Genomic DNA, 23,333 nt, shown 5'->3' with positions numbered 1-23,333 from the left:
CCAAGCCCAGTACTGGCAAAAAAAAGAAAAGAAAAAAAAAAAAAAGTTTCTCTCAGCCCAGTGCTAGTAATCCTAGCTACTCAGGAGGCTGAAATCTGAGGACTGTGAATCAAAACCAGGCCTAGGCAGGAAAGTCTGTGAGATTCATATCTCTATTAATCACCAGAAATTTGGAAGTAAAGCTGTTGCTCCAAGTGATAGAGCACTAGCCTTGAACAAAAGAGCTCAGAGATAGCATCCAGGTCCCGAGTTCAAGCCCCACAACTGACTAAAGAAAGAAAGAGAAAGGAAAAAAAAAAAAAGAAAATGTCCCTCCCTTTTTTCTCTATATCTTTGTTTATGTGTTTGTCTTGTCTTTGTGTGTGTGTCTAACTCTCTGTCTAACTCTGTCTCTTGCTCTCCTTAGATCTGGTTCTTGAATCACCTAGCTGGAGGTTGCCAGTTCCCTCAACAGTCTTCCTGGCTCTCAATTAAAACCTTTGCTTTGCCACTTAAAAAACAAAACAAAACAAAACAAACCCCAGGGCTAAGGAAAAACAAGTTGTATCGGGAATCATGAATGATTTTCTGTGGTGCAGATGCATAGGAAATAATGATTCCTGAGTGATAAAACAAGCAACTAACAGCCAGCTACTTCCTGTTTTTGTTTCTTTGCTTGCTTACTTGTTTTGTTTCAGTGCTGGTACTAGGGCTTGAACTCAGGGCCTAGGCACTATCTTTAGCTTTTTTGATTAAGGATGGTGCTCTACCACTTGAGCTATAGTTCTACTTCTGGTTTGTTTTTGGTAGTTAATTGCAGATAAAGAGTTTCACAGACAATTTTTCTTAAGTTACTTTGAACCCTCAGATCTCAGCCTCCTGACTAGCTAGGATTATAGGCATGGGCCACTAGAGCCTGTTTTTCTGTTGTCTTATCTTCCTTGTCATAAGGGGTATTGTTTCTAGAGGCTGGAAACAACCTAAACAACTATTAGACCTAGATACTTTACTAAAAAATATCATCTTCATTATGAAAGTTAGCAAGTAGGAGAAAAAGATTTGACTTTGCATCACTAATCTGAATTTTCTATTTTAAAAAGCTGACTGAAATCTCTATGTGAAAAGCAGAATTACTATGAATAATATAAGGTTGGTTGTGGAAATAATCTTGATACATGGAAATCAATATTTGAAGTGATTTTTGATGAACAAGTAAATATACCCCTAAATGGTTCTTAATTACATCCCCCCTCCACCATACTGGGGCTTGAACTCAGAGCCATAGCTCCACTTCCAGTTTTTTGCTTGTTAACTGGCGATAATCTCTTGGCTTTGTCTGCCTAGTCTGGCTTTGAACCTGTATCTTCAGATTTCACCCTCCTGAGCAGCTAGGATTATAGCCATAAGCCACCAGTGCCAGGCTAACTAATGTTGTTATTTCTTATTAAGTAAAACTTTTGAATGAGACGCATATCGTTACACATGTTTTAAGATAGAAATGCAATGAGTCCAGAACTCTGTGGAGGTTTGAAAGTCTACACTGATATATAGGGTAAATATCTTCCTGTCCTCCCTGATCTCACAGTCTTCCATTGCACTTACAGCATTGATGATAATTTGGTTTTTTTTCTGGCTCATCATATGGTCCCCAGGCCCATGCTAAAGACCTTCCCCCATTCAACACTTAGTAAACATTAAGTGAACATGGAAAGTTATACCCCATCCCAAACTGAAAAGTGACAATCTCATCAGCTCGTTTAGGAGCCACAAGTAAAACTTGCTTAAAAATTAATCAGAAATTCACCAACAATATTGACAGGTAAGCCCAGAGTCAACATAAACGTGGACAGAGACATAGTCTATCCAGATGGACACCCTGAAACTACACTGAGGAAAAATAGAAAATACCTGTAAAGGTAAATAAACTAAGCACACACACGTTTGCTCTGAAAGGAAATATCATTATTTCACCTTTCCCCTCAAAATGATTTTCAAGTGCAATGAGCAAACAAACACCTCTTCCACACATTTTATTGAGGGATGGGTATTTTTGGATTTTCAAGGTCAAGCAGCCCCAGAAGGGTAACAAATATTATTATCTTAGTCATCTTATTTATCTTTTTTGGGGTCACTTTTGTTCAGCCACATAGGGAAAAAAGAGAGAACCAAAGTGAGACTCAGAATATTAAGCAGGTGGCGTGAATGCAAGAACAAGTTGGGAATTTTTTTCCCAAACTCTGCAGTTTCTTAGTAAAGGTGAACTGGGTTTTGTGGACAGCTTGCAAAAGGTTAAGATTCCAGGTGAGAAGAAACATTTTCTTCACATACTCTGCACAATAGCTCCTACCCTAGCTAATATCAGGGCTGTTTTAAAAAATCAAGTGAGACAGTTGTGTGAAAATGCTTTGGAAACGATAAAGGATAATATGTGTGAGTTATAATTACTATACATATGAGAAGTAAAAACAACCTAGGTGTTCTTAGGAGTTGAAATGTATTTTGAAACATCATTTCTAATCTGATGACTCATTTTTAGAGAACAGGGATTGCCTACACATCAATAATAGAAAAATTATGGATCTTAAATATAGGCAGGCTCAGTTCCAAAGGAGATTCCTTGTATGCTGTAGCTCAGTCTATAAAAAAATAGTTAGCTAAATAAACAAAAATCTCCCTGGGAAGATTCTATAGTTCTACCCAAGCCAGTCATATTACTTACCCACAGTAGAGCAACAAGTGTTTCAGAAATGAATAAGATACAAGTCAGTATGATATGTGATACTTTCCAAGATGTGATAGTGGCAGAAAAGGTTAATATAATAATCTGGACATTTGTATTCTCTCTGTTCGAGAGGCTGATTTTTGAAAATGGAAGTTAAAAGACAGTGGGGCAGAAAAATCTGTAAGACTCTTATTTTCAATTAAAAGAATGTGGTTGAGGTTTGGCTCAAGTGGGAACATCAGCCTTGAGCAGAAAACAAAAAAGCCAAGGAAGCTGAGTCCTAGGATTGAGTTCAAGGCCAGCTAGACTGTTTCAAAACATCTTTTAAAAATTAAGAATCTGGGGCTGGGAACATGGACTAGTAGCAAGAGTGCTTGCCTCTAAACACATGAAGCTCTCGGTTCGATTCCCCAGCACCACATATATGGAAAACGGCCAGAAGGGGCGCTGTGGCTCAGGTGGCAGAGTGCTAGCCCTGCTAGCCTTGAGCGGGAAGCCAGGGAAGGTGCTCAGGCCCTGAGTCCAAGGCCCAGGACTGGCCAAAAAAAAGAATTTGTTTTGGACAGCAATATTAAAATTTAAAACAAGGAAGGAGAAGACCAGAGGGGAAAAAAAAGAAAAAGGAAGAACAATAGCAAAATGCAGCAAAATTAGTTCAACTGAAAACACTGAAGAACAGGTATAATTTAATGCCTGACTCATATAGTTTATAGCTTTTCCTTGTACAATCTAAATTAGATCAAGACTAGTTACCATTAGCTAAGAATTTAAGCACACTTACTATATATAACAAGGATAGAGTTAGCATACCTAACAACCGTTCTTTAGAGTCTGCTAAAGATATGTCACTCAGCCCTACTTATAAGGATTTTGTTTGATTTTGTGCTAGTACTGGGGTATCATCTCAGGGCTTTGTACTCTTGCGTGGCTTTCTAACCACACCTCCATTTCCAGCTTTTTGCTGGATAATTGGAGGCAGGAGCCATGGATTTTTCTGCCCCAGCTGGCATTGAATCAAGATCCTCAGATCTCAGCTTCCTTACTTGCTAGGATTATAGGCGTGAGACACTAGTTCATTTTGCCTAGCACCATCTTATGTGTTCATACAGGCACAGCTCTTGAGCTATTGTGATCTTTTGCTAGGACTATCTTAGTGATGTACTAATTATTCCCTATGAGGGAAACCAGAGAGTCTATGTTTCTTTGGGTCTGTCTCATTATGATTTTTTTCAAATGGGGCAGTATCATCCTTTCTGATTGAGGCATAGAATTCCACTGTGTATATGTACCACATTTTCCTGATCCATTCATCTACTGAGGGGCATCTGGGTTGGTTCCATATTTTAGCAACGACAAACTGTGCTGCAATGAACATAGTTGTGCTGGTGGCCTTAGTGTGGTCTTGTTTGTAATCTTTTGGGTAGGTGCCCCAAAGTGGGACTGCTGGGTGGTAGGGGAGCTCTATATTTAGCCTTCTAAGGAACCTCCATACTGCTTTCCAGAATGGTTGAACAAGTTTACATTCCCACCAACAGTGTAGTAGAGTTCCCTTTTGGCCCCATCCCCTCCAGCATTTGTTATTATTAGTTTTCCTGATAATGGCCATTCTTATTGGGGTGAGGTGGAATCTCAGTGTTGTTTTGATTTGCATTTCTTTTATGGCCAGTAATGTAGAGCACTTCTTTATGTGTCTCTTGGCCATTCTCATTTTCTCTTCAGAGAAGTCTCTTTTTAGGTCTTTAGCTCATTTGTTGAGGGGGCTCCTGTGTGTGTGTGTGTGTGTGTGTGTGTGTGTGTGTGTGTGTGTGTGTGTGTGTGTATCAATCTTTTGCAACTAAGTAAGCATCTTCAATTTTCTATTCTAGAAAGAAGAGCTTGGATTTTGCACACCTGTTTGTCCTGACACTCACTCTTCCATCTGTCTACAAGACTGGCCCAAATTCCTAAATGATCACTCCAATACTTTTTCAGGTGTCTGTCCCAATGTTACCTCATCACACACCTCCAACATTGTCTTCCTCCCCCTGCCCTATTTTCCTCCTTCAGATCTCTTATCACCATATATTGTGTATTTGATCTCTGACTATTGTTCTCTAATAGAATATAATCTAGGGAGGGAGGGAAGCAGAGGTAAGAGCTTTGTTTTGCTGGTAACAGTACTTGGTAACAGTACTTAACATGTAGAGAAGCATGATAAATTAAACATTAATGTTAAAATGAAATTGCTCATTGTCTGAATAAAGTCAAAGAGTTATGTAAAGTGGATGGTAAAACCTAGTTATCCTCACAGAATGTGGATATGGGCACATCACTCAGTGCATGGTCAAACAGGCTACAGGAAAAGACTTGTCTTTTTCAATTCTGTCTTTAATTTGGCCAAGAATGATCATGGAAACATAAGGCCTCCCATGGACTCTTATAGATAGACAATCAGCTTGGTCAGCTAGTTAGCAAATATTCCAGACCTGTTCCCTGTTCCAGTCTATTCATGAGGTTGTAAGATCCTTCCCAAAGGTTGATATGACCTTTCTCAGTCTAGAACTTTGAGAAACACACTTGTTCATGGCCAGCACAGATTGAGTAACCTTTTTGCAGGACATACCTTACTCAAGAGGAGAGACAGAGGCAGTGACAGAGAGGTTGCATACATCCATCAGTTATCTTGGCTCACTTGAGCCTTGTTAGTAGAGATAGACAAATAATATGTCCTTGAAGGACCTGGGAGCTCACATTACAGCCACACAGGTGTGGGTCAGCATTCATTCAGAGTCAGGATAGAACCCAAGCCACCCAGCTTTTAGCTAATAGGCACTACTAGATTAGAGCCTCTTAATCAAAATGTAAACTTTGGTTTCCTCATCCACAGATGGTGAGGATGCCACACTTCTTGTCTTCAAAGGTCACTTTCAGTTCTGACATCCTAAAAACCCTTTCCTCTATTGAAGCCTTTTACAGGTGGTGAAACTGAGGCCCACGAGAAAGACTTGCCTTGTCCATGGTCACCTAGCAGATAAAATATAGGAACAGGACTATTCTGATCCAACGCTATTCTCATTGGGGAATTAAATTTAGTTTTCCTGTCTATACCTTTTTGGTTTCAAAACCGGTCACTGAGTGCCTTTGGTAGTAAAAGGATTGTACTGGTTATTTAAATACTTAACGGTAGCAAACATGACTGCTGGATAGGGAAAGGTGACATGGAAGAAAAAAGCCAAAGCCTGGAGATCATCAGCCTCAGAATACTACTAGGATGGGGCTGGGAACATGGCCTAGTGGCAAGAGTGCTTGCCTTGTATACATGAAGCCCGGGGTTCAATTCCCCAGCACCACATATATAAAAAACAGCCAGAAGTAGCTCTGTGGCTCAAGTGGCAGAGCTCTGGCCTTGAGTAAAAAGAAGCCAGGGACAGTGCTTAGACCCTGAGTCCAAGCTCAGGACTGGCAAAAAAAAAAAAAAAAAAAAAAGAACACTACTAGGACTCTATTGTCAGTCCTGTTCTGATTACCTACTACAATCTATGCAGTAAATGATGTTAATGCAGATAGTACAATAAAATTTATACTTATAGCTTATTAGGTACCTTGAATAATGTGTTGATTTGTTGATTCAATAGTGACAGACTTTATAAAAAGACTGGATTGACTAGTTTCATGACTAAATGCAGCAGTTTGTACTAAAGGCTTTGAGGAAAATGTATCTTATAACTTACATCACTGGATTTTCAACTCTATAAAGATTCATCCTAAAATCTTCCAACTTTTCTTTCAATGTTCAATCATTTTTGATTGTCCAACTCTCCCATGATTCTCCAAGAGACAAGTGCACTGATTATTTAACTTTATTCTCATTTCATTCCATGGGAAAAAGCTAGGCAATAAAAAGATTATTATCTTGACTGGAGAAGATGAGGAAATTGGGACACACAGATGCTAAGGGATTGCTAAATAACAGTCTTTGGGTGTTCCTCATCCACATCTTACACTCATCAGCACTTGTAAATATAAATAAGCAATAGAGTTTCTATGAACTACAACAAGGTAAAGCACTATCCCAACTATGTAGAGCCATACTTTCAAAATAGTATTAATGAAAGAATTCATTTCTATATAATATCAAACATTTCTTCATTGGTTTTTTGGCTTTTTTCTTTTTGGTGGGTTGTGGGGCTTGAACTCAGGGCCTGGGTACTGTCCCTGAGCTCTTTTGGTTCAAGGTTAGTGTTATACTACTTTGAGTCCCAGATCTACTTTTCTTGTGGTTAATCCAAGATAAGAGTCTTATAGACTTTCCTACTGGGGCTGGTTTTGAATCACAATCCTCAGACTCAGCCTCCTGAGTAGCTAGGATGACAAGGGTGAGCCACCAGCGCCCACCTAAAAGGTTCATTTTTGTTGGTGAGTAAAACTTCTGAATTATATTTGTAAACCCAAGACACTTATGAGAGCAAATGGGTAGAGAGAAGTCATACTCTTAGTAAGATTTATAGAATGCCTTCTGGTTGGCCTCAGTCTATATATCTATAACACTGACCCCATAATTGCAGAATAATTGTCTGCGGGAAATGCTAACCAAATGTACTTAGATAAATATTGTATCATCTTGCCATATTGCACAGCAGTAATTGTGACAAAAATGATGATGATGATAAATTAATGAACATGAATTGACTCTTGCTAAGATTCAAGTGCATACTATTTCATGTAGTCGTCCTTGTACCAACTCTATGATCTAGAGCTATTTTTATTTTCTTCTAGGTGAAGAAACTGAGGCATTAGGTAAAGTAAACGTTGCTAGATCCAAGGTTAGTTGTCAAATTCTTAGACATGCATTGCCATGGCTGTGGCCATGTGAGAAGTTTGATTAGTTTTGACAAGGACCAGCCCCACTTACCATTCTGAAGTCCTCTTCGAACTTGAAAGCCCCACCTCCCGTGGCACAGAGTGTGGTGTGGAGGCTGGAGAAGTTCTTCTCGCTGCCCATCTGAATGAACCTGTGCATGGCACAGGTGGGGAAGCGGATGAAGTGGAGGTTCCCTTTGCGCCCACACATGGTCAGGTTTTTCAGTTCTAGGTGGACGTCCCGGATCCCAGTTTTCCCATAAGCTGTATTAGATGTCAAATATTTCCGAATGCTCTTCAGGTTCTCCACCTCCTCTTGCTCCTCTTCAGCTGTAATATCCTTTGGTTCAAAGTAGACCAGCTTAACCAGTGTCCCACCAATATCCATACCGAACCATGGGAATGCTAGAAAGAGACAAAAAGAAAGAGTGCTACTGAATTCTGTACATGCAAACCAATATTCACTTCTTGAGTATTCAATAAGAAAATACATTTAACATTCAATTTGAAAATTGATTCCATGTTTTAGAAAGAGCTCAGAGGGAGCTGTGAATGTGGCCTAGTAATAGAGTGCTTGCCTGGCATGCATGAAGCCCTGGGTTTGATTCATCAGCACTACATAAACAGAAAAAGCCAGAAGTGGCGCTGTGGCTCCAGTGGTACAGTGTGAGCCTTGAGCAAAAGGAAACCAGGGACAGTGCCCAGGACCTGAGGATATGCGGATGCTGTGATAAAGTCAGCTGCAACATTGATAAGAGTCTTCATTGTTTCTGCTAGAAGTGATGCTAATTTTAGATAATGTTTGCACTCTCACCTTCTTCCTTTCTAAACAGATGTCCTTTAAAAAAAGTATTTCTAGAGTATTTATCAAAAATTTCAGCAGGAGTACAGGTTCAAAACTAAAGAGAGTGAGAAAGACCATCATGGTGGGAGCTCAGGGGAGAGGAACCTACATTTTCTATCACTGCAACAGAGTCTGGCTCATTTTGACATACCTGAGGTGGTCAGCAGTATTAACAACCAAACCTATGGCCCTGTTCTGAGATCAAGCAGCAAGGAGAGAGGAAGTCGATGGTGGAGACTGGAATAGTATTTGGAAAATTATTACCTATGGTAACATGGAAGGCAAACACTAAAATGTTTGCTGATCTAGTAAAACAACTGAATGTCAAAAGGCAGTAGTGGGCTGGGAATGTGGCTTAGTGGTAGAGTGCTTTCCTAGCATGCGTGAAGCCCTGGGTTCGATTCCTCAGTACCACATACACAGAAAAAGCCAGAAGTAGCGCTGTGGCTCAAGTGGTAGAGTGCTAACCTTGAGCAAAAGAAGTTCAGGGACAGCACCCAGGTTCTGGGTTCAAGCCCCAGGACTGGCAAAAATAAATAAAGGCAGTAGTATGTGTGGGCTATCATTGGCTGCATTTTTAAAGGTGAAGAACTTAGAAAACAAGTGAATGGTTTAAAAACACAAACAAACAAAAAGAACAGGGAGAATGAAATTCACAAAGTCAGGCTGTAGGTTAGAAAAAAGTGCTGTTTCTCTTTCCCAAGAGACACAACAGAGAGAGAGAGAGAGAGAGAGAGAGAGAGAGAGAGAGAGAGAGAGAGAGAGAGAGAGAGAGAGAGAGAGAAATACACTTTTAGTAAAACCATTAGCACTTTGCATTTAGCTTTTACACTCTTATTTCTAGGTAAAGAGAATAACACTCCTAAATCAGTTAAGATGTCTCCAAATAAAGATGCAGTTAACTTTAGGGCTTCTTAGTACAGTCTTTCAGGGTAGCTCAGGGAAAAGTAACTAAAGGTGTGTTTTCTCCATACAGCCACACTGATTGAAAACAGCTACATTCAGTCACTAAAGGGAGTCAAAGATCCACAGGATACACAGCTGACATAAAGATGCCTAGGGAAAAATGGAGGGCTTCACTACAGGGATATAGAAATAAAGTGGAAACAAACAAGGAACCTCCCTCCCTTTGAAAAGAGTGGCATGCCTGAGGAAACCATGGGAATGAGCCTTATATAGTTGGCATAAGTGTTAAAGACCTGCAAGAGCTCTGCAGCCCCTGACTCTCTAAGTCAGAAAGAAGCTGAGAGCTGAGTGCTAGTGGCTCATACCTGTAATCTTAGCTCTTCAGAAGACTGAGATCTGAGGATCAAAGCCAGCTGACTCTTTTCACCACCAACCAGCAAAAAGCCAGATGTGGAGGTGTGGCTTCAATGGTAGAGCTCCAGGTTTGGGCAGAACAGCCAAGAGAGCACACAAGACCCTGACTTCAAGGCTGAGTAACACACACACACACACACACACACACACACACACACACACACACACACACACACAGATACCAGCAACTGAGAAGCCTGCTCAGCCTCTAAGGAGCCCTCACTCCTTAGAGCTCACTTTGGATCTGTCAGAGGACAGACTTACAGCAATTTACTTTGGACTTCTACAATTTGGTGTAGGTGGGTGTAGAAGATGCTGGGGATCAACCTGTCCTGGGACATGAAGAGCAAGCATTTTGCTCATAGTTAGATTGTGTTTTCATTCAAGAATTACACAGCAGTCCATTCCATGAAACAGATTAAATGTTCCAATGATCCAAGCAAAGGATGTTGGATTTATAAACAGAGCCAGGCTGAAGTAAGCAGAAACAAAAGACCAAACAATGGATTTGGTTATTTTAAAGTGAGTTCCTTACGAGGTAGTGACTGGAGACAGAACAAGAAAAAGATAATTAGCCTGCCTTTAGGAAGTTTTTCTGTCATTTTGTTAATCTGGATTTCCTAGCTACTCAGGAAGCTGAGATTTGAGGATCATGGTTCAAAGCCAGGCCAGGCAGGAAAGTCCTTATGACTCTCTTATCTCTAATTAACTACTAGAAACTGTTTTAACTTTGCTTCAGTGAGCAGAGAGTAGATTCGTGGCTTGTTGTTTGCAAACAGCATATCTTCCCTTCCTAACTCAAAAGTTCCTTTTCTTCTGTTCCAAGACGTCACCCACATAGAAGTCAAGTCTGTTATTAAGAGCCTCTGGACACTAGCTGTGAGAATGGTAGGGGATGGTAGCTCAATGGTAGAGCTCTCTTGCCTATACACTTGAGGCCCTGGAAAGCATGATACTCAGCAAAGTTGTTCAACCAGTCAAGACACTTATCATACAAAGGTTACTTCAGGTAGGAAGTAAGGCTGGGAAAAAGATCAGATTTACCTATTGTCTCGGTCCATTTTCTGTTGCAATAACCAAACACCAGCAGCTAGATAAGTTAAAAGAGAAGAGGGTTTATTGGGTCATGGTTCAGGACATGGGAAAGCCCAAAAGCATGGAGGCAGCTTGTGCTTACCTTCTAGTAAGGGCCTCAAAGGCCTGTACTTGTCCTACATGGTGAAAACTCAGAAAGGGCATGTAAGGAAAGTACAAGACCAAGAGAGCTGGTATACCAAGCCAGCTTAACAACCTGCTTTCATAAGACCTAATCCAGTGTCTGAGAACTACCCAATTCTCCTGAAACAAGGAAGTCTAGTACATAATCCTATCTGAAAGGCAGTGTCCCTATAATCTAATCCCTTCTGAAGACCCCTGATTCCTAACAGCAACAAACAGAGAATCAAATTTCAACACAGGCTTGGATGAGGACAAACCATACCCAAGCTATACACAACTATCGACTTAATACTGTCAGGACAAGATCCATTCTTAAATGTGGTGATTCAAGTCACATTTAAGGGCACAAGCATGGGTGTTGTAAAGAACCCTTGTTCCTCTGGCACAGTCCCAGATTCTGATCATCTTTTGTTTGCCCAGATGAGCGTAGGAACAAAAGGTGATCATATTTCCATAAGTGAGAGGAAAGAGGAACAGGGAGGCTTCCTTTCAGAACTGAGGCAAATGGAGGTATTATCAAGGCAGCAACATACAGAAGTGGAGCCTGGATTTTACCTCTGCCACTCAAGGGCCAACTTATACCAGGCCTCAGTACTAAGAAGCTATAATACTTTTACCCACACTGTATATTTTAGTTCTTTTAAAATCAGAGAACATAGGAGGTTACAGGTTAAAGAAAATGCATTGGTCTTGACATCTACATAACCATAAAATATAATCTGCATTTGTTTTTGGTAAAGGAAGGACATCCATGAATGTTTTGATCTATCTGGCTTATTTATAATCATACTCCCTTAAACCAACATCAACTTTAGTTTTAAGTGCAACTAAAATTTAAAGACAAAATTTTCATTATAGTTATTTTTTTCCTTATATGCAACTACGTAGCTTCTCAAATTTGCCTAATTGTAAAAATGACCTAAGGCACATGTTACCAATACAGATTGCCAGACTGGGAGTGTAACTCAGTGGTAGAAGAGTTGCAGGAGGCCCTGTGTTCTATCCCCAGTGACACACACATGCACACACATACACACACAATAAACATAAATACATTAATAAAAGCAAAAATACAGATTGCCAAGCTTTCACCAAGAGATTCTGACTCCATGTTTTCAAGGCAGGTCCCCTGTAATTCCCTTTGGTTGAGTTCTAGTTGAATCTGCATGAATGCTATAAATAGCTGGAGTATGTCTTCAAAGTGACAGATGAGAGTTTGAATGATCTGACCTTGCTGAAGCCATGAGGGCAGAATTCTGAGGTTGACAGCTGAGAGCAATGCATGGCAGTGACCCCAGAAGATACTTCAGTGGCTTCTTAATTAAATTATTTATGAATACTTTATATCATTACTGCAGGTGATTTCCCCCCCAAATTTGACATAGCTTTTAAAAGTTCTAGGTATCATCTCATGTTTGATTAAACCCCATAGCTGTGGTTTAGAAATTCTGCTTATAATTAATTTCCATCAGTGACTTCCTCTTGCCCAGTCATGGCCATTGTCAAGGTAAGTATGCATTCTTCCATAAAGTAGCTGGCTTTGGCAACCATATATTCAAATATTTAGGTCATGCAGGCATTCTTTGACCTGCATTCCACATAGCAGGCCTTGATATCAATAATCTCACAAAATCAAAACAACAAAAAGAAATAGTCACATAAAAGCTAAGTTTTAGGGTTAAAATTTGAAAAAGGCTCCTCAGGTAACCATGCACTAAGGTTCCCTTCTGATAGCACCCTGGGGTACATTGTTAACTTGGATCTGGGCCAGGGGCAAACAGGAAGAAACTGAAGATGACGGCATACAAAAATATCAAACCCTGAAGTTACAGAAACTTTTCTCCTTCATGCCCTTCAAGTCCTCAAGCGGTTCAGAAAGCCTATCCTCTTTCTCAAGGTTCTGGTGCCTCTCCATGCCACTCTTAATGGGAAAGATCAGAGTACAGAGACAAATGTCCCTCGGGTGAACTATGCCGACTTCATGTCTTCCCCAACCTGCTTGTACTGTACTCAAGTCTTGTGCTTCTGTTCTAGGTCTTAAGGAGGGGATTTGATTCCTACTTCACAGTAAGTTCTTTAGCTGTCTGGAGAGGGTATGTGTAATACAGCTATAGAGTTATTTCTCAGCAAGAAATTTCCAATCATCTGGGAATATGGCCTTGTGGCAAGAGTGCTTGCCTCATATACATGAAGCCCTGGGTTTGTTTCCCCGGCACCACATATATAGAAAAACGGCCAGATGTGGTGCTATGGCTCAAGTGGCACAGTGCTCGCCTTGAGCAAAAAGAAGCCAGGGACAGTGCTCAGCCCCTGAGTCCAAGCTCCAGGACTGGCCAAAAAAAAGAAGCTTCTATCTTGCCCAACCTAGAGCCAATAGAAGATGAACATCTATCTTCCATATGGTCCTTAGCTTCAGTTATACCACTTTCTTCATCAGAAATACATTCTCTGACAGAGCATGGTGATACACAACTGTAACAGCCAGCAATTGGGCAGAAAGGATCAAGAGATGAAGGCCACCTTGGGCCACCTAATGCATTTTAGGCCAGCCTGAGCTATAAAACCAAGGAAGGAAAGAAGGAAGGAAGGAAGGAAGGAAGGGAGGGAGGGAGGGAGGGAGGGAGGGAGGGAGGGAGGGAGGAAAGAAAAGGGAAGGAATGCTTGTTCTTGGATGAAAAAGAAGATACCACAGTTATGATCATGCCCAGGGGTGCTAAAGAACACAACTAACCACCATGTTCCTGTGTGATTATCCCCAATGGGATCATTTGGGCATAGTATCCACCAGAACAGCTACTCCACTTTTTCAATGCCCTGTGTTAGGGCTCGAGATGGTAATCTCATTACCTGCTTAAGCAAATCCCAGTTTAAACCACCAAGAGGTTTAGCTTTCTGTCTTGACAAGCCACCAGAGATGCTGACTTACTCTAGGGATGCTAATAACAATTTAATGCCAGGAAGTAGTTAATTAAGAGAGGATTCAGAAAGAACAGCACTTCTAGGTGGTACCACTAGGCAGAACATGCCCACAGAATAGGCTTTGTTCATTTACTTCAGCCTTAACTATCAAAGTCTGGCAAAACTTTAAGGCTCCCCAGGGGTGCTGGGGGACTGAAAAAGGAGGTAGTATCTGTTCCAATAGCAGTGCAAGTCTAAATGAAGATAAAGTAACACACCTGCCTCAAATAGTCCAGGATCAATTATATTTTGTTGCTACTTGTGTCAGTGTGGAACCTGAACTCAGGACATGAGTGATGCTCGTTAACTTTTTCAATCAAGGCTAGAGCTTTACCAACTTGATGCACAGCTCCACTTTCAGCTTTTTTGGGTGGCAAGTGGACTTTGATGGCCAGAGTAGCTCTGAATCATGATCCTTAGTCCCCAGCCTCCTGAGTAGCCAGAATTATGGATGTGAGCCACTGGCACTGGCTCAACCACATTCTGACTCTTTCACTAAGTGAGTAAATAGTAATTGAAATATAAAACAGCAAGAGGCATTGTGGTCAACAAAATTCAGACATGGTAATGCACTTTCTCCCTTGACACCTCTAACCCATAAGTACTGAGTCAAGAATTGTCAGGGAAAAGGAATAAAATGCACACTGCACAAGAACAAAACAAAACCTAATCCAAACAATTCTTTAATACGTACTAATGACAGCTTTTCATAACTCATCCTTCTTTAGTACAGTAGCCATCACAGAGCAAAGTTTGACCCTTTTTAGTCTTTCAAAAACTTACAGTTTAGGCCATAGGAGCCCCAAAAGTTCGAAGTCACAGGATGTTAGTAATGGGAAGATACAGATTAGAAGATGCTCAACATCGATAGTTGCTAAGGGGCAATGCCAACATAAACCATAATAATATATAATTTTGGACCCACTTAGGATGGCTATAATAACAATAATGATAACAATGAGAAAGAAAACAGAACCATGTTTTTTAGGGGAAGGACAAGGAGAGTGGGAGCACATGAGTGGAGAAATGGAAAGTGAGCAATACAATCATACTTAATGTACATTATGTAAAAAATTGAACTATATAACTTGAGAATAGGGATGGGATGGGAAAAGATGGAGGAGAATGATAGAAGAGGTACCATGACCAAGATGCATTATATTCATAACCTGATTTATGGAATTGAAACCTTCTCATACAACTACTTAATAAAAAATAATACTTAAATAATAAAGAAAACTGCAGTGCCAAGAAGAGACAGACATGGTGGGAATATTAGATATTGTAGTCCCTTTGGAAAACAGCTTTGCAGTTTTCCAAGCAGTGAACCTCAGAGTTAGTATATAGCCTAACAGTTCCACTACTAGATATATACCAAAGAAGCATGGAAAAGTGTATCTATACAAACACGGGTCCACGAATGCTTATAGCAGAAAACATACTAAATGCCACCAATGATGAACATGAAAAAAATACATGACATATTCATATAAAGAAATATTATTTGACAATAAAAAGGAATGGAATACATGCATCAGAAATCATGTACATAAATACATGCTTGCCAGGTAGTTATAATGTATTCGTCTCTATTAGAGCATTCTGTTTTGGTTTTGGACTAATGCTGCTGTTACTGTTGATGAAATATGCCTACCCAGAATTCACAACGTGTGAAGGCAGAGAAACCAGAAAAGCAAGTCTGTTAAAAATGTGACTTTCAGGGCTATAGCAGAGAATTTTCCTGGCAGGTACAAGGCCCTGGGGTTTGATGTGTGTGTGTATCTCCAATTTCATCCACTTGTCAGCATTCATCTTGGTTGTTCAAAATTATTTGTTTCCTGCCAGGTGTAGTGGTATGTGCATTTAATACCAGTGTCCAGAGGCTGACACAGGAAGATCCAGAATTCATCCAACAGCCTGAGCTGAGAGCCTGTCTAAAAAAGGAAGAAAGAAGGGGGGGGAAGGAGAGAATAAGGGAGGGAGGAAGGGGAGAGGGGGGAAGGGAGGGAAAAGAAAAGGAAAAAAAGGGCAATACCAACAAAGAAAAAAAAGTGCTGCTTCCTTCCAGCCCTCAGCTGCCTCCTGGGTTGTCATTCTGTCACTGGTAAATTGCCAGATGTGACAGTCACTGCAATTAGCAACCATGATTTTCTACACTAACAAAGACACAGCTAGATGTATTATCTGATTGAGAAAAGATATTAAAGCTTGAGAAGTACAAACATGAGCATTTAAAATATTGGATTTTGCTTGGGCCATATAAAAAACCCTATTTTAAAAACAACAACAACAAAGCAAACAAAAAAGTCAGAGTATGAGTAGCCTTTCCAGACTCTTTTAAATTGGAATTTTTATATTGCATCTTAACTCTGAACCCCACATATGAAAGACAGCAGTATCGACTTCCATCATTTTATTTTACAAATAATATTATACTAATGTAAGTTGAGAGAAATGAATCTGTATTGGTTAAAGTCAGGAAATTGTCCCTTATGTATAGTGGGTGTAGGTTCATGAACTTTAGTAGCCATTTTGCATTTTGTTGGCTACACAGTATGGAGAAATGCATGACTCAGAGAGAGAGTGCAAATCCTAACTAGGTTTTGAACAGCTTCCTTGAAATTTGATTCAAATTTCTTAAATCAAAACTGATTCAGCAGCTTGGAAACTCTTACAGAAAATATTTCACAAAAAAGATGAATGATGGGCTGGGGATATGGCCTAGTGGCAAGAGTGTTTGCCTCATATACATGAGGCCCTGGGTTCATTTCCCCAGCACCACATATACAGAAAATGTCCAGACGTGGCGCTGTGGCTCAAGTGGCAGAGTGCTAGCCTTGAGCAAAAAGAAGCCAGGGACAGTGCTCAGGCCCTTAGTCCAAGCCCCAGGACTGGCCAAAAAAAAAAAGAAAAAAGAAAAAGGATGAATGATAATATCTAGCAACTCTTCACTGTGCTTGTGATAAATATAAAAAGCAAATCAAACAAAAAAACATATACCAGTGGCTTACAGTTTTAATTCTGGCTACTTGAGAGGCTGAGATACAAAGATTACAGTTCAAAGCCAGTTCTGCAGGGAAGTCCCTTATCTCCAATTAACCAGCAAAAAAAAACGGAACTGGTGGTATGGCTCAAGTGGTAGACCATCAGTCTTGAGCAAAAAGACTAAAGGACAGCACCCAGGCCACAATCAAGTCCCAGTACACACACACACACACACACACACACACACACACACACACACACGCACGCACACACACACACACAAATCATCTAAACCTTTTAATAAGTGCTCAGACACTAAAAGAGTGTTACCAAGGGCTTGACAGGTTACCCATTTACTTGTTATTACATAATTGACCTGAGCCAAAGTAGAGCATTGGCCAAGCAAATATATCCAAGCCTTAACTAAACTTCTACTGAGTTTGGTACACGTGTACATGGTGTGTTAGAGTTTATGCAACTTATTTTGTAGACATATGCCTACAGGAAAACTTTAAGACTTGAGAGCTACTGATTTTCAAAGAATGGTCTATTCACAACAAGGTACCTATTCTAAAGCTTATTAACAAATGAGTTAATCCAATGTTACACTGTACCAAATAACATTAAGGTCTTGCTGGGCGATAGGCACTGTGCTGAGAGGCTTACACTCACTAGTTAATAGTTCCCATAACCTGATGAGAAAGGCTCTATTTTTATGGCAATTTTACAGATAGTGTTTAGAGTTACAGTGACTCATTCAAACATTAGTTAGATGATCTCCAGCTTGCTTTGTAATTACAAAGAAAAAGCATTAAGAATAGTTTTGATAAAACATTTGGGACCCTGGAGATTACAGCCCACATATAGCTGGCTGTTATAAAACAAATATCCAATGACTGAACAAGTGCAATTTATACCGTTATCAAACATTTCCCTGTATTGCAACCAGTATAAAACTGGTACTACTGATGTTACTAATGTTTTTAAGTGATTAGAATACATTAAATAATAGTCATTCTGATAAAAAGGCAGGAAAGTATAAAATGCATTTGAAGTATATTTTCATAAAACTGGCATTTACACAAGAAATGACCACTACTTAACTAGTGTGATCCTCAGAAATGCTTGATAGACAAAGTGATATTAAATAGATTCCACATCTTTGTCTTTGCTCTGGGGCTTAGTTTTGAAGGTATAGAATGTGGCAGATTTCACAGATCTCAGCAATACTTATCCTATCAACCTCCAGTTCCACTTTGAATCTAGTGACTGGATTCCAAGGCCCAAGTGTAGCCCTGTATACCAGGTATCTTTAGAACAGCTAGCTTGTCTGCTCCTACTAACTCCAATCCACTGACTTCAGAAGAAAAATGTTGGTAAACTTCTTTTAATACTGTTCCTTTTTTCTTAATCTATGTCAAGACAAAAACCCTGCAGGAACTTCCAGTTATTTCTAGTTCAGTGATTTGGGGAGTACCTTAGCAACTTCTAGGCATTGGGCTCTTTCATTCCAGGAATGAGATTTCAACTCACCATGAGGAAATGGTTAAAAATTAATCAAAGAGAAAGAATAACAGGTAATGGCAAATAAAAAGATTCTGTGACGGGAACACAGTATCAGGCTTTCATTACCTTCTTTCAAGTGAGATATAACAGCTTTAATTATATTTAGATAACTGAATTCATTTATTTAATTGTGCATTACAAATCAAATAATCACAGCTAGATGTAATATATTATTTACTGTTGCAGAAATAAAGAAAGCACAGATGGTTATAGTTTTCTAAAAATGAGTTCTAATCTAATCTTTAGAAACAGAAACAAACAGGCTGAATATTGAAATGATGTGATTTGACATTTGTCTCAATACAATCTGGGCTAGGGAAGGGGGAGTTGGGCTTGAAACAGAAGAAATAAAAAGAAAGTCAAAAGCAAGTTTGTAATCAGAGAAGCTGAATGATGACTGCTAAACATACAATATACTAAGTCTTTAGTTTTCTGTAATGTTTGAATTTTTCCTAAATTAAAATTGGGTGTTGTTGTTTTTTTTTTTCTTTTTTAAATCCCCAGCAGTTTTCAACTACTCTTTCTGGACAGGGAGAGGACAAGTGTAACACAATCAGTCACCTTTGAAGCAAAAATTGAGCCGGGGAAGTCCCTGTTTTGCCTTCCTGTTTATTCAACAACATAGACTAAGATTCTTTCCCACTTAGCTAACAAGAAACAGAAATGAAGAGATTCAAGCCATTCCATCCCAACATTCCAGTCATGAAAAATAAATGATAAATCAGTAACTATGATTGTGTGAACTATAAATGACAATTGTGAAGCCCACTTAGGACCAGATTTATAAATACTAAAGAAATAAGTTTGATAGAATGAACAACTAACTAGAAATCAAATCCTTCCAAATAAAAATATACTGAATTAAATATGAGTAAATGATACACCAACACCTCTTTGTGTACTTAGCCAACTATTTTCTCCATAGTTATGTGGCATTGGAGTCACAATTCTTCTGCCTCTGCTTCCTGCCATTTTCATAGTCACAAAGAAAACTGACTAAATAAAATCTTATCTCTTTTTGATGATTCAGGGTCAAGATGAGAAATAGGAAGAGACAAATAAAATGTAAGGCAGATGTGATTATAATGAAAGTCTACCCTTATGCTATAACGAGCCCTGATTTGTAGAATACTTTTTCTTTTCATCTTGCTCTGCTGGGGGATTAAACCCAGGGCCTGTGTCAGCTATCCCTGAGCTAACTGCACTTCAGAGCTTAAATGCATTCTTGATAAGGACAAATATCCTTCATCTAACTTTTCATCTTCTGGCATCGCCACTCTTAGCAAAGTAGATGTTGTTGACTTTTCCTCCAATTCTTTACCTCATCTGTGAACTGTGGCCCTGTTACTAGTATGCTGGTAAACATTTAACAACTGGCTTTTTATAAATAAAATAAAACTCTGGTTTTCAGTGATTGTTAATGGTGTAAATATACCCATCATGCCAAATGCCCCCAAATATTGGAAGACATTAGGAAGAAATGGGTGTAATCAGTTCCTGTTGTCAGTGTAAGCTGGCTCTACAGTTTTAATTTGTCTGTGGTCCTGGCATAATTAGTAATGGTACCTGTACTACAATTCGAAAGTGTTGAGGAAGGTCGAGCATGGTGGTGCACACCTGTAATCCAGTAACTTGTGGGTCAAAGGTTGAGGATATTCTATCCAGTTTCTAGCATAGTGCTCATCCCAAAGGGGGTGAAAAAACTCATTAGTCCACATGGGTCCCCTGGGAACCATTAAGACATAGTTTAAGGTCATTTAGTAAACACTTCCTGGCCTTCCTTGTGACAATTCCCCAAATCCCTCCTCCATTCTTGCATTACCAGCAACTCAATTAATGATACAGGTGAAGTCTGGCAGACAAGATGATAGGTTTTAGTTTTTCACAAGCAGCCAGAGGAAGAATTAAGGTAATATAGCTGTCTTCAAATCCCTAATTGAGCTGCCATGTGAAAGATGGATTCAATATACGGTAATGCCAAAGAACACAGGGTTACAGGATGGAGAATAGATTTTGGCACAGTATAAAGAAGAACCTCAAACAATGCCATCAATAATGATAGCTACCAAGTGGTAGACATCTTACATTTTGCTAGATACCTCACTACAGAGCTGACTCATATCAGGTTTCAAGTCAACTAAGATCATCCCTGTCCTTTTTACCTCTGGACACCCTACCTTGAGCTGTAAGAGTTACTTGTCCAGAAAGCACAGAGGACTACAAGTAACTGGCACTGCCCACACTGGCCACAGATGCCAGAGGTTCATGCAGGTCCACTCTGTCCTGAACATTTACCCAAAGTCCTTGAAGCCTCAGTTTCAGCATGAAGTCAGGGTCAGGAGTATATTCTAGTGCTAAGGGCAACAAGTCCCTAGAAATATCCGTGCCATTCATCATCTGCTAATACAAAGATTGCAACGTCACGTTTTCACCCCCCTGGAGAGTAGATTAAGAAGATGACCAGAGAACTGGATGAGGCTGTGCTTAATTCTGAAGTCTTTTTCAATTTTTGTAGTTGTGAAAAAAGGAAAAGTGTTTCCTCTTTCTAATCCTTTTCATCTCCCAGGGCCTATCTGCCTCACTCCAAGGCTGAAATATCAAATAGTCAAGATCAAGGAGGGCTACTTACCTTTTTAACAATAACTTTGCCCAGTCACTAAATTAGCAGTCAAACGAATTACTCAATCTTCTTAGTCACTAAGTTGTCAAAGCCACTCTCAGGGTAAGAGGTAGGAATGACAATGGGTCAAGAGTTGTAATGTTAACTCTATGCCCTGCTTTTAGAAACAACAGAGGGCACTAGCAAAGCTTCCTGATGGAGATGTTGGATGAAATATATTGTATTAAATTTGAGGATACGCAAAAAAAAAAAAAAAGTGTTCCCACAAGATTCAGGAAGCTGAGATCTGAGGACTGCAGTTCAAAGTCAGCTTGGGCAGGAAAGTCCATGAGTCTCTTATTTCCAATTAACCACCAGAAAACAGGAAGTGGTACTGTGGTCAAAAGAAGCAGAGTGTTAGCCTTGAGCTCAAGATCTCAGAGACAGCTCTCAGGCCCAGAGTTCAAGCCCCACAACTAATCAAAGCAATAAAAATACAAATAAAAAAAAGACAAAATATGAACACATATTTTATCCACATTTTCTGTTTGGTCTTTATCACATCTAGTTAGATGAGCACCATTATCTCTGTTGGCAAAGTGAGCCAGGGAGAGGTTAAGAAAATCACCTAGTTACACCACTAGTAAACAGTCAATGAGAACCTGGATCTAGGTGTGATGGTTGAAAGGAAAATTATTCCAGAAAACCACAGACCATAGGCGAAGTCACGTAAAACAAAAGAGTATATTGCTAGCAGGGCCAGCAAAGCCAAGTTTCCACAGAGGAGTAAAGAAATTGGCACCTGAACTCTCTCTCAGTGGGGTCTTTATACCTTCATGCAACTAAGGTGGGAGGTGCTCCGCCTGCCCCTCAGGTATCATCAACCAAGGGCAGAGTAACATTGCCAAGGTCAGATCTTATGTCTAGGGCCACTATGGAGCATTTACTTCCTGGGAATCCATGAGTCTTGCAAAGTCAAAATCCTGAGCTCTCTGTATCTTCACTTGGAGATACTAGAAGTCCCTCTCACAGGGTACTAGGAGCATTTATTTGATGAGATAATCAATTAAGTGTTCATTATAAATGCTAGCTACTGTTTCATAATACTGTTTGCCAAAGTTGTATAGCTGTCTTTTCTTTAACTTTTGCAGAACACATTTCCTATTTCCAACTACATATTACTGTGATAGAAAAGAAAATTAGCTGGCAACAGAGACTGACTGGGGTTCACAGTTTGCATCATTTCTCTGAGCCACTCTTTCTCTACCTGTAAAAAGGGCAATGTGCACATGCATTTGTGAAAGCACATCAGGAACAATGAACTCATAAGACATTGATCAGAAATAGCTACCTGCATCCTCAGCAAACCACAGCTGTAGGCCAAATGTGGTATAGATGACTGCAATGCCAGCTCTAACACAGGAGGTTTGTTGCAAAAACAAGAGGCAAAAAGTACCACTTATCGTTGCAAGTTTCTCCACCCCCTTTCCAAAGTATAGAGAAATCTGTTAGAGGATCTGAGCACCATTTTGATAGGTCAGCTTCTAAAAAGACTATTCCTTTATTCTTTTGAATCTAGTGCTTTCAAGTATATTCCTAGATACATACATCTACATACATGTCCATACATATGTGCATGCACACACCTAGCCAATCAAGTCTAAGCAACTAAAAAATCATAAATTAGGTAATGAGATATCAAGCTTACCAAGCCTATTCTACTAAGCTTATATAGCCTATTCTAGCCTACTTAGAAATTCTGTATACCATACTAAATATACCAAGCAGTTTCCATATCTAATTCAGAATGATGTCATTCTAAGGGATATATACATGCATATACATTACATATATAATATAATAAAGCTAAACCATATGTAATTAAATGTGAAAAAAAAGGCTGCACATTGTGGTGCACACCTGTAATCTCAGTACTTGGAAGCTGAAGTAGGAGGATTGTGAGCGTGAGGTCAGTATGGCAACAAGGTGAGCTCCTGACTCATAAAAACCCTGATTTATTTTCATAGTAATAGGTTTTTATTTTACGCACACAAATACACATTGAGGTCTGGCTTTAATAAAAAACTAATACTGTCAGTAAAAACCAATATTTTATTTCTGTACTTATTCTGTCTCTAAAACCATGATAGGTTTTGTTTACTTGCTTGTTATATTTTCCACATGTTAAGAATTAACAGTGCTATTTCCATCTTTTTAAAAATTTTTATTGTAAAAGTGATTACAGTGGTATTACATTTACATAAAGCAGTTATTGAGTACATTTCTTTTTGAAGTGTCACCCC

The 23,333-nt window shown here is 39.5% G+C and overlaps 1 protein-coding gene across 1 annotated transcript in view; it reads right to left on the bottom strand.

The window, feature by feature from the left end:
- Pank1 (pantothenate kinase 1) overlaps window positions 1-23,333 on the bottom strand; it is a 42,517-nt gene that overhangs the window by 15,695 nt on the left and 3,489 nt on the right. The window contains 1 exon segment of the mRNA XM_048338732.1: window positions 7,593-7,945. Within this exon segment, the coding sequence (XP_048194689.1) occupies window positions 7,593-7,945 (353 nt within the window).

Source organism: Perognathus longimembris, chromosome 2 (assembly GCF_023159225.1).
Source record: "Perognathus longimembris pacificus isolate PPM17 chromosome 2, ASM2315922v1, whole genome shotgun sequence".
Lineage (NCBI taxonomy): Eukaryota > Metazoa > Chordata > Mammalia > Rodentia > Heteromyidae > Perognathus > Perognathus longimembris.
This window is presented reverse-complemented; position numbering and strand designations above follow the sequence as displayed.